General features: G+C 41.9%; 1 protein-coding gene across 3 annotated transcripts in view; it reads left to right on the top strand.

Annotated features, from left to right (window-relative positions):
- The window catches only part of DUSP8 (dual specificity phosphatase 8), a 132,554-nt gene that overhangs the window by 52,733 nt on the left and 67,747 nt on the right, over positions 1–12,074 (top strand). For all 3 annotated transcript variants that reach the window (XM_081935454.1, XM_081935456.1, XM_081935455.1), the window contains exon 3: positions 8,853–8,991. In XM_081935454.1, coding sequence (XP_081791580.1) covers positions 8,853–8,991 — 139 coding nt within the window. The remainder of the gene's footprint in view (positions 1–8,852; positions 8,992–12,074) is intronic.

The following is a 12,074-nucleotide window of genomic DNA, read 5'->3' on the forward strand; positions in this document are numbered from 1 at the left end:
TTTCTGTCTAATTTATAAAACTAGTTTCTACTCCACCCTCAGAACATAATTTACAGGGAAGTTGAAATCTGGCTGATATAATTGGCTTGAGGGAACAGACTTTTTTTTTTAAAAGCAGGGGAAATCCAAAGAAGTTTGTACTTCATGAAGGGGTGACTTCATTGGTTCCCTTAGATGTGCAAACTCTTTTCGGTAATCCAAGCAAGTTAAAAGATAGCCTTTTTTTTTTAAAGGATAACACTTTAAAAGATTTTTGGAGGCTATGATATTTCTATTATTTGAAAGACCCATTCCTTGTAGAACTTGGTTGTCTGTTTTTGCTGGGCACTTCTTGGACGTTTTTGCTCAGGGAACCTAGATGCAGAGGAGGTTAAGGTCACCTGTAGCTTTCTCCAGCACAGCTTTTCACGTAATTGGTGGGTGTGGCAGGGAGGGGGAATGATGACGCAGGTTTAATGGCACAGAGTCCCCTCCCCCTTCCTCTGTAGAGATGTAGTTCCTTTAATAGAAGCCATACAGAACTTCACTTACCCAGTGGCCTCCATTTAGTAATCCTAATTTGATCAGTTCATCCAACAGCTGCTCCTTAAAACACATCCATCCTTAACTCCTAAATTTTCTATAGATAAAGCCCTTTTATATTATGAAAAAGGCGGGAGGTGGAGGATAAATGTAGCTAGACTAGCCTTGCATTTAATTTCAGAGCATGACGATGTGTACTTGAGGGATCCTTGGTGCTCTCTGAACTTGCTTGTTTTCAGACATTTCATTAACCTAACTAGATAACGCCATCAGTGCTAGTAAGGAGTGCTGTTTGCTTGTCAGTCGTATAAGATGCTGTATACTTAGACGGAGGCTCGCTCTAACTTTCTGCTCTCGTTTCTCTGGGAACCTGACCTCTGCTGTCTCAAAGAACAAAGAAGGGGATGGAACCTTCTGTGTTGAAGTAAGGGGGCTATGCCAGTACAGGTAGTCCTTGACTTATGACCATCATGGAGCCTGCCTATCATGGTCATAAGTCATAGAGATTTAAAATTGGATCATCCACCTGACCTACCCAATTTAATGACTTTTTCTGCATTGGTTGTTAAGCGAATGCTACCATTGTAAAGCAAGCACCAGTTATTAAGTGGACACCATTAAGCAAACCAGTGGTTCTCTGTGAGCTGGATTTATCAAAAACTGGAAGTAAATACCAGTTTTTGGCAAATCTGTGATAAAACGCAGTCACATGTCCACGGTACACTCCAAACAGCCATAAATTCAGGACCTAATATGCAATCACATAATTGCAGGAGTGGGACAAGCACTGGAACTTCAGAACTGAGTCATTAGTACCTCAGGGAGATCTGTCCTAGATTGAGGACTACCTGTAATGGCCGTGGTCCTAGAGTAGCAGCACAGAAATTGTAGACAGTAATGAGGCAATTAAATGTTCTGTTCCTCTTCCCTTCAGAAAAAGTGTGGATCAGATACTTTAAAGCAGCAGTCACCAACTAGTGGTCCGTGAGAAAAATTTGGTGGTCAGCAGAAAAATCTTTGCATTTTTGCATTTTTTATATTACACTAAATCAGGGGTCCTCAAACTATGGCCCCTATACAGCGTGCCAAAGCAATTACTCCTGCTCGCTGATGGGATGGGGTCCTTTAGGCACTTAGCTTGTTGTTTAGTGGGTCCAGCCCTTCCCTCCCTCTTTCCCTCCCTCTTTCCCTCCCTCCCTCCCTCCCTCCCTCCCTCCCTCCCTCCCTCCCTCCCTCCCTGGGAGTCCAGGCAGTTCAGTGTGCAGTGCGCACAACTTTTGCAGGGCTCCTCAAAAGACAGCGTTCGCAGAGGGATAATCTAGCACCTGGGCTGGCTACAAGACAAACATTCATTCTTGCCCATATTTGAGATTCCTAGCTGCAATGGAGAGCAAACCTAGGGTTGACCCTGGGTAGTTCTCTCCACTAACGGCCAAGCTAAGTGCCTGAAGGACCCCCATCCTGTCACTAATTCATATTAGTGGTCCAAGGGATTTAAAATTATGAATTTACTGGTCCCTGAGGTCCGAAAGGTTGGTGATCCCTGCTTTAAATGGCAAGGAGCTGTTGAAGGATAGGTACGGGTAGATGGGAAACCCTGAAGCTAGAGGCATCAAGAGACTTGCAGTGGGAAGAAGGAGCTGCCAAGAATTCCCTAGCTAAGGAAGATTAGATGTGGCAGAAGTATAACAGTAAGAAAGAGTATAAATAAGGGGTCCTTGGTGCTCTCTGAGCTTGCTTGTTTTCTTGCAGATGTTTCATTACTCTAGGTAACATTACTAGCACTGATGATGTTATCTAGTTAGGTAATGAAACGTCTGCAAGAAAACAAGCACCAAACTTGAAAGAAAACGAAGGACCCCTCCTTTCAACCCTGAGCTGCAAATATTCTCCTTCAAAGTGTATAAATACTTGGGCACCTTGGGCATTCGGGTACTGCGAACTCCTAATCAAGGGTTCACAATAGGTGTCATTTTTCCCATTTCTGGTTAAAGGAAAAGAAATCCTGTTGAGCTGAAACAAATCATGCCCGCCCTCTCTCTCTCTCTCTCTCTCGCTATCCTTTGCCCTTCTGAACTCTGTCCAGGCAGCGCCGTGTTTACTCAGCATAGGCTGCTTCTGCATTGCCAGAGCTTGTCTGGCATTTCTGTTGCCTGAAACCCTATAACTTTCATAAGATAAAAACTGTGTTGCATCTATCTGCTGTTGCTCGGCAACTCTTCAATAATGCCCAAACAAAGCACTTGCCATGTGCAAGCCACCCTCATTCCGACTGTAGGAAAACTCTGCTTCCCAGGCTGCTAATTTCCTCCATAGTTCGCAGTCCTGTCTTGTTAGCTTGTTCTTTTACCTGTAGCAACAAGCAGGGTATCTAGGCTGTGCATAAATGACCCTTTTTCACAATCATATTCGAGCCTAGGAACTGAGGGGTTATTATTTCTATGCTGCTAAGTGAGGCATTCGTTAAGTGAGCTTGCCCCATTTTACGACTTTTCGTGTCACAGTTGTTAAGTGAATCATTGCAGTTGTTAATTTAGTAACATGGCTGTTAAGTGAATCTGGCTTCCCCGTTGATTTGTCAGCAATGGGGTGATCACATAGAATAGAATAGAATAGAATAGAATAGAATAGAATAGAATAGAATAGAATAGAATAGAATAATAGAATAGAATTCTTTATTGGCCAAGTGCGATTGGACACCCAAGGAATTTGTCTTTGGTGCATATGCTCTCAGTGTACATAAAAAGACAAGATACATTTGTCAAGAATCATAAGGTACAACACTTAAGGATAGTACAAATAAGCAATCAGAAAACAATCAATATAAATCGTAAGGTGATAGGAACGATGAGAAGACTAGACAAACAGAGATGAATGGCTCTCCAGTCTCTTCTTAAAAGCCTCCAATGATGCAGCACTCATAACTTCGAGAGGCTAATAATAATAGTAATGCAGCCTTAGTGAATGGGTTGACAGTGGTGAGCGAATTATTCGTTTAGCAGAGTGATGGTGTTCAGGGAAAAACTGTTCTTGTGTCTAGTTGTCTTGGTGTGCAGTGCTCGATAGCATCGTTTTGAGAGTAGGAGTTGAAAGAATTTATGTCCAGGATGCGAGGGGTCTGTAAATATTTTCACAGCCCTTTTTTTGACTCATGCAGTGTATGTGACCCACATGACCCTGGGAGGCAGCGACCGTCATAAATATGAGCCAGTTGCCAAGCATCTGAATTTTAATCGTGTGATCATTTACTTTGCTGCAACAGTCATAAGTGTGAAAAATGGTCATAAGTCACATTTTTCAGTGGTGTTGTAACTTTGAATGATCACTAAATGAACTGTTGTAAGTTGAGGATTACCTGAATTCCTGCTCTGTTGGATAGATTCTCACGTAACACTGGCTCTGACATGCATGTCAGGAAACAGACATGAAACAGTCAATCATGTTATTAAATGTGATGAAAAGCTCAGATTCTCAAGTTCAAAATGAAAATTTTGAATGGGAGGCCAAACATTTTCTTCTTCCTCCTCAAGGAAAAAATAGTCCAGTTGCCTTTGGAAGAAAAAAAAAACACCTTTGAAACAACTGTGACTTGGGTGACTGAGAATCTCCACGGAGATTTACAATATTGCCGTGTTGTTAACATTTTCCATCAGGAATAATTGCTCTGTAACTTTGGACTGAGAGTCTGAATAACAGAATAAAAGAGTTGGAAGCAATGGTGGGTTCCGGATTCCGTTGCAACCGGTGCAACGGGGCCGGGCATCCATCACATGAATGCACGTATTTACTGCCCGCGATGCTTCCGCAATGCTCCAGCTGCTCAGCGGAGTGTCGCGCAGGCGCCATACACACTGTCCGCGTGCGCAGAAGCCCCGAACAGCTCAAACACAGGTAAGCAGCGCGGGTAGGCAGGTGGGCCCTCCTGAGCACCATACTGGAACAGTACCTGGTGCTCCCAGCAGGCACCGCTACACCTGTACTGGGCGTATCCCACTACTGGTTATAAGGGAGCTTGTAGGTCAACTAGTCCAACCCGCCCACCCAAACCAGAGACCCTACACCATTTCTGACAGATGGCAATCCAATCTCTTCTTGAAAGCCTCCAGTGATGAAGCTCCCGCAACTTCTGAAGGCAGCTTCTGTTCCTTGGGTTGATTGTTCTCATGGTCAGAAAATTCCTACCTATTTCTAAGTTGAATCTCTTGGTTTAACCTGGGTTTAGCATGTTTTGGGAGCCCAACCAGAAAGCCCCAGTCTCTTTCCCTAGGCAGGACTAACCGATACAGCCAAAAGCCGGCTCAAGCAACCCCCAAATTCAGTCCTCCTCCTCCTTATACGAAAGGCCATATAAATTATCTTTGCTGGTGCCATATCAAATAAATGAAATAAATAAATTAAGAGAAATGCTCTCTGCTTCTTTTGGGACTCTGATTTCATCCTTCCATCAATGATAGCAAGATTTTAAATATATACATGCATGATTATACACGTTTGGCAATGACAAAACAGGTAGAAAACCTCTCTAGTTTAGAAGGCAGTTCTCTCCCTTCCAGTCAAATGCCCAATGATCCTTCTGCTTCTTGATTCAATTCCTCTTGAGTTTTGGATATTATGAGCAAAAGCAAACACCCCTTTAGTAAAATCTGACATGCCTGGTAATTATTTCCGCAGTTCTCTTATTGGGATTTGTTTTGACAGTCATAATTGAGAGTTAAATTAGCATCCCTGAAGTTTCATGCTGTCAGGCAGAGGTGAGTCAATCAGAAGGGATATGTTGAAAGTTGCCAGGCAACTCCACATACTTAAACAGGTCCAGGGAATTCAAAACAATAAAAAGAACGTTGGTCTTACCTGAACGTGTCTTTTTTTTGGGGGGGGGGACATGGAGTGGTCACGTGTGTGTATTCTAAGAGCCTGATTGGTCGAAAGATTGAGAGTAAACTTCTTAAATACTCCTGCCTTTCCTTCTTGCCCAGTTTCCTCGAAGGCGAACTCCAGAACTGAAAAACAACATAACACAACCCAGGGAATCCCCCTCCCCTGGGCCCACCCCACTTCAACAGGTGGGTCGTGACCACTCCCTCTATCCCCCTGAAAGGAACGGTGGCTCTGCAGGCGTTTCGCGTGCTCTTCGTGGCCCTTGAGAAGCCCGGCTCTCCCCCGTTGCAGCTGGGAGGCGCTGCTCCACTTACGAGCTGCCCTTAGGAGCCTGGCACCCCCGCAGTCCTGGGGATCAGGCAAAAATCTCCTGGCCTGCGGAGAGGAGAAGGAATGCCCCACGGGGCCCTTCCCAGCCACCCGAGGCAGAAAGGACTGTCCCTTTGGGCCGCAGCTGCAATTTGTAGTTTAGTTAAATTTTAGAGTTACCAATTGAGCCAAATTGAAAATTCAATGAGAAGAAAAATACACTTTCGTACCAGAAACTAATCTCAAACAGTGCTTGGACCAAGAGACTGAGAGAAAACTGGGCAAGAAGGAAAGGCAGGAGTATTTAAGAAGTTTACTCTCAGTCTTTGGACCAATCAGGCTTTGAGAATACCCACACGTGACCACTCCCTCTCCCCCACTGGAAAACAGAACCTGTTTTCTGTGTGGATTTGCAAGTGGGTTTCGCTCATTCTTCTGTGTTCAGAGAAAGGATTTGCAAGTGGGTTTTGTTCATTCTTCTGCGTCCGGTTGTCGAATTAGTTTGGGCTTGTGTGGCCTTTTCAAATGTCTGTTGCTTGGAATTGTAGAAAAATATACTGTTCCCCACTCTGTAGTTAATATAACAATGCACTCAAAAACCATCTTGGAAATGGTTGTGTCACATATGTTCCAATGGAATTATTCCAAATGGATTATCATATTCTTAACTCTGTGAAGATGCTCCTACTGCCATTGTTAATTGATTCCCCAATTTAGGATGCTGTGAACTCTGTGCTAAATTTCCTTTTCTAGCGAGTAGCTTGATTAGAGGAACTTGCCATTGTATACAGTACATTCCCATATCAGCTTGATTTTGCTGTTCGCTTTCAATACATTCATCAAGCTTCATTATCCCAACTGGCCATTTAATTCTGTGAAGATGCCACATCTGATTTGCTGTCTGAAATGCATGCCTGTATCTTAAGGGGAATGCGTTGGCAGCACCTGCATACTAAATGGAATAGACTCTTTCCCTTCAAATCTGAAATGGTAAGTCAGCAGGCTGTAACTCTTTTTAATCCGTCATTTATCCTATCCATACGCGTGTTAATTGTGAATTCCACACTAAATACCCTGTGCTCCCCCCACCCCACCCCCCTATTTCTATATATTGGGTACTGTACAAGTACAGATGCAAGAGGAGGGGGACGATGAAGGGAAGAAGTTGCAGCTGTCTCTAGTTCTGCTTGTTGGAGTTTTTGAAGGTAAACATGTTTTCTTCTGCTTGCAACCTAGCAACTCTATGGCCATTGGGTAAATGAGATTGTAGCATAAGCTATTCTTGTAGCCTGAGAATCTTTTGCATGGAAGCAGAGAATGCCTTTTTCTGCTTGCCTGAGGCTCTGCCTTTCCATACTAGGATCAGTTGTCCTGGATCAGGAAAGGGGTAAGGTGAACATTTCATGGGCTACATTGATATTTCCGGCGGTCTTCCCTAACCTTTGTAGAAATCTCTTGAGTGGGTACTGTAATCAGGTGTGTCCCTTCCTTCCTTCCTTCCTTCCTTCCTTCCTTCCTTCCTTCCTTCCTTCCTTCCTTCCTTCCTTCCTTCCTTCCTTCCTTCCCTCCCTCCCTCCCTCCCTCCCTCCCTCCCTCCCTCCCTCCCTCCCTCCTTTGATGGGCTGATGAGGTACATGAGATCAGGACCAGGTGTTGATTTGTACACTTTTCCAATTGTTAAAGAGAACCGCCCCATTAGAATTTCCAGAGTGCAACTATAAATACTGTAAATAAATGTTCCAAATAATTTCAACTCACTATTGTTGAGGGCATAAGTCAATCATTGAGTTGAGTCTATAACTTTTGGGGGATGTAACACATTGAACATTTTTGCATGATGAGAATTATCTTGATTTTAAATTCCTTCCAGTGTTGTTGTAATCATGGAACAAATTGGAAAAAAAGCTATGTGGGGTTCCCCCCCCCCCCTCTTATCTGTAGTTGGCTTCTTTTCTCTCTCTGCCTTTCTGTAACCTTGCTTCATCGCAGCTGCCTTTCTCTGACAGCAGAATGATAGATGTGCTTTGCTCCAGAGGGCAGAAGGCCACCAGCTCGGAAGGACGGCGTATGCCACTGATCAGCCTATTCAGTGGATGCACTGAGCCGTGGCTCTATGAGGATTTCATCGGCCTTTAATGCATTAACCTTTCATTAGGCACAGCAACCGTTGCCTGTGCCTTGCTCTCTGCTTAGACTATTCATCTCATTGCCTGGCTGTGCCATGTGCCTTGACGTCATGAAGAATCCCCTTTTGTCTCTACCTGGGGAGCACTGATATATTCATGCAATTTTAATGCTGGTGACTCCTGTATCTGCTTTTCTGTAGAGATTGGTGCAATGGACACAAATGAGGCCGGCTTGGTTATTTTGTGTTAAAGAAATCTGCTAACCTCCTCCTCTGTTCCCAGTCCTCAGGGGACTGAGCATTTTGAGTATATGCCATACCAAAAAGATCCTATACTACTAAAATATGTTGAGAAGGTAACTGATGCCCAACCAGTTGGACGAGAAGAGTTAATTCTGACATGGGGCAATGACCTGCAATCTAGAATGTGCAAAGTTTCTTTCTGCTTTGGCTCTGAAAAAAAGCTTTTTAACAATCTGGATGAAGAACCCCTCCATAAAGGAATACAACAAGATACATTCCTTACATAGATTTCAACTTACATTCAAGGTTCTATATAAGCACTAGAATAATTATGGTTTATTTTGCTACCTAAAAGGAATTAATTCTCCCTTAATAATATCCAGATCAATTAAGTTAAGTTAATACTCTCTGTTTTTTTTTTAAAAAAAAATCTACAAATAATTCTTTCCCTGCGGTAAGAACAATAAACAAACAATGCCATTGTTTTTCAGAGCATCCAGTTTCACTTTGCATTTGTGATGGGAAGCAAAATTTGTCTCTCTTTCCCTCCTCTTCCCCTTTATGGAAGTATCAGTAGAATAAATTAATTGTATTTTTAAACTTCTGGGTCAGTCTTTAGATAATGAGATGTCGTAGGAATATTATATGTCTAGAGAGGAATAGTGAAGGCATTTTCAATTGTTTTTCATACGTGTTTGATAGCTCTCTAACATTTGCATGTTTTGAGTATCATTTGCATCCTCCCACATGTTTTCTTTTGATGCTACTCTTGCAGGTGGAGGCAGAGAAACATCAAGATGTTGTGGTCTATGATCAGAGCACAAGGGATGTAAATGGGCTGGCAACCGACAGTTTCCTATCCATTCTTCTGGGCAAGCTGGACAGTTGCTTCCACAGTGTCTCCATCCTCACAGGTAGGATTTGGCAGCAGTTAGGGTGGTGGGCTGAATTTCTTTTTTCCATATCCTTGAAAGACAGAAACCTGTGTCCATGTCAATGCAGACTTTGGTAAAATGGTGGAAGAAAAATGCTGGATACCTTACCTTGCTATTTAGCATGCCCTTGTGTAGTTAGGTAGAGTCATCCAATTTTGTAAAAAGTAATCTTAAAAACTTTTAGTTGATAGGTAAAGGTAAAGGTTTCCCTCGCACATATGTGCTAGTCATTCCCAACTCTAGGGGGTGGTGCTCATCTCCATTTCAAAGCGGAAGAGCCAGGGCTGACCGAAGACATCTCCGTGGTCATGTGGCTAGGATGACTAAACACCGAAGGCACACAAAACTCTGTTACCTTCCCACCAAAGGTGGTCCCTTTTTTCTACTTGCATTTTTACATGCTTTCGAACTGCTAGATTGGCAGAAGCTGGGACAAGTAACGAGAGCTCACTCTGTTACATGGCACTAGGGATTCGAACCGCTGAACTGCCAACCTTCTGATCGACACGCTCAGCATCTTAGCCACTGAGCCATCGCGTCCCTTAAGCCATCATGTCCTTCAGTTGATAGGAGCATAAAAACAAGGAACCAGAAAATATAATGCAATAAACATCTAGAATGGAAAAAAGAACAATGGAGTAATTAAAAAAGAAATAGAATTCACCAAGGCTAATGAATGCATATCTCATTCAGGGTCTTTCTGCCTGGATGAGCTCATCTTGCATTCAAGTCCAATGCCTGGTGGAAGAGCTGAGTCTCCAGAGCCTTAGGGAGTCACAAAAAGATCAAGGCCAACAAACAGGGAAGTGGTGGTGTTGCATGCGTTGTAACAGAAAAAGCACACCTGGATCCCACTATGTGACACTTTCATAGAAAGGACCGAAGCACATTTTTCTGCCAGCTCTCATGGTCAAGAAGATATAGTTGTAGGCAAGTAGTCCTGGAGAATCATTGAGAGCAGAATGAAATGGAAAAATATTACAATAATCCTAGTAGAGTACTGCCTTGTTTAGAGACTGTCTGCTGCTTATGACAATGATAAAAAAGTAACTTTGTGACCAATCCTTGCATTTACAACTTTTGCAGGTCTGTAAAGAAAAGTTAAAGTAAAATCAAAGCACAGTCATGGTGTCATTTAACAACTGCTTCGCTTAATGGCCAAGTTGCCAGTCCCAGGTGTCACTACACAAGAGTTATCTGCACATGAATTTCCTGGTGTGCTTATGACATCTTGGTTAATTTTAGTCAGAGCGGAAGCATTGCTGGTCCAAATATGAGCCAGCAGTGTGCAGCAGCTGCCAAAAAAGCCAACACAGTTCTAGGCTGCTTCAACAGAGGGATAGAATCAAGATCACGTGAAGTGTTAATACCACTTTATAATGCCTTGGTAAGGCCACACTTGGAATACTGCATTCAGTTTTGGTCACCATGATGTAGAAAAGATGTGGAGACTCTAGAAAGAGTGCAGAGAAGAGCAACAAAGATGATTAGGGGACTGGAGACTAAAACATATGAAGAACGGTTGTAGGAACTGGGTATGTCTAGTTTAATAGAAAGAAGGACTAGGGGAGACATGATAGCAGTGTTCCAATATCTTAGGGGTTGCCACAAAGAAGAGGGAGTCAAACTATTCTCCAAGGACCTGAGGGTAGAACAAGAAGCAATGGGTGGAAACTAATCAAGGAGAGAAGCAACTTAGAACTGAGGAGAAATTTCTTGACAGTTAGAACAATTAATCAGTGGAACAACTTGCCTCCAGAAGTTGTGAATGCCCCAACACTGGAAGTCTTTAAGTAGATGTTGGATAGCCATTTGTCTGAAACAGTATAGGGTTTCCTGCCTAGGCAGGGGGTTCGACTAGAAGACCTCCAAGGTCCCTTCCAACTCTGCTATTGTATTGTATTGTATTGTAAATGATAGTGATAAGGGACAGAGAATCATTGCATTTTATAATTTATATGGAACAAACCCTGAATATTTTATGTACGTATATCCCACATTTGGTATTTTTTATAAACATGAAATTTGTTAAATCTGCATTTAATGAGTCTCAGAAATTGTCCTTTTTTTCATATTGTGATTTTGTTCTTTATTTATTTTTCTTGCTTGTTGTCAAAAAGTTAATATTGTCTGAAGTGGAATGTGGCCACTAATAGTAGTTTCCATTCTGAAGCAGGGTGGGGAACCTAATTTTACCATAGTGACAGCTGCCGAGGTGATGTGCTATTATGTAAACAGGTTGTCTTGAAGAGGAATTGCCTTAAAATTCCAGAGGAAAAGCTTTATGTTCTGTAAAGCCACAGGTTTTTTTTTTTTTTTGAAGTGGTGGTTAACTGAGATTAAAGCGGGGGATAAACAATGATTGCGGAGTTCAAAGTATTTTCATCAGTCTGAAATATAAATGGTGGAAAAACATGTGATGCATTTTTTTCCCCGGCGGTATGGAGAGTTCATATGACAATATCTTTTGGATTATCTCTGCCTTGAAATCTGGATGTCTGGCCTGGGTCTGCAAAACTGAATACAGGGGGAGGGTTTCTTCTTTACCACTTTCCTTTTGTTAAACAGGAATTCATGTTTATTTTGAAAAATATTCTCTAAAATAATAGAAGGTACAGTTTGTTTCATGTAGGGTTTTCTGATTGTAATGGTTAAAGACATTCATCCTTTTGTGCTTTGAAGTCTTTATTTCAATTGAGTATTATATTGGCGGAAATACAATATATTATAGTGCTATCATATATGCTACTGTATATATATATTACACTATTATATACTAATACTCTTTTATATATATTCTATAACATACTAATGCTACTATATATTATATACTGTAATATAATAGCATTAGTATATTATAGAATATAATATTAAAGACTATTGGTATATAATAGTATAATATATACACAGTAGTATATATGATAGTACAATATATTATAGAGAATATTTGTGAAATGTTTATAGTATACCTGCATCATTTTTATTCATATATGAGTTAAATGTACGCAGTGCTTAGGTATGTGGGAATGGGTATGGGGTGGTATGAAATAAAACGTGGGAAA

The sequence above is a fragment of the Natrix helvetica genome (assembly GCF_964273705.1).
Source record: "Natrix helvetica genome assembly, chromosome: 1".
Classification (NCBI taxonomy): Eukaryota; Metazoa; Chordata; class Lepidosauria; order Squamata; family Natricidae; genus Natrix; species Natrix helvetica.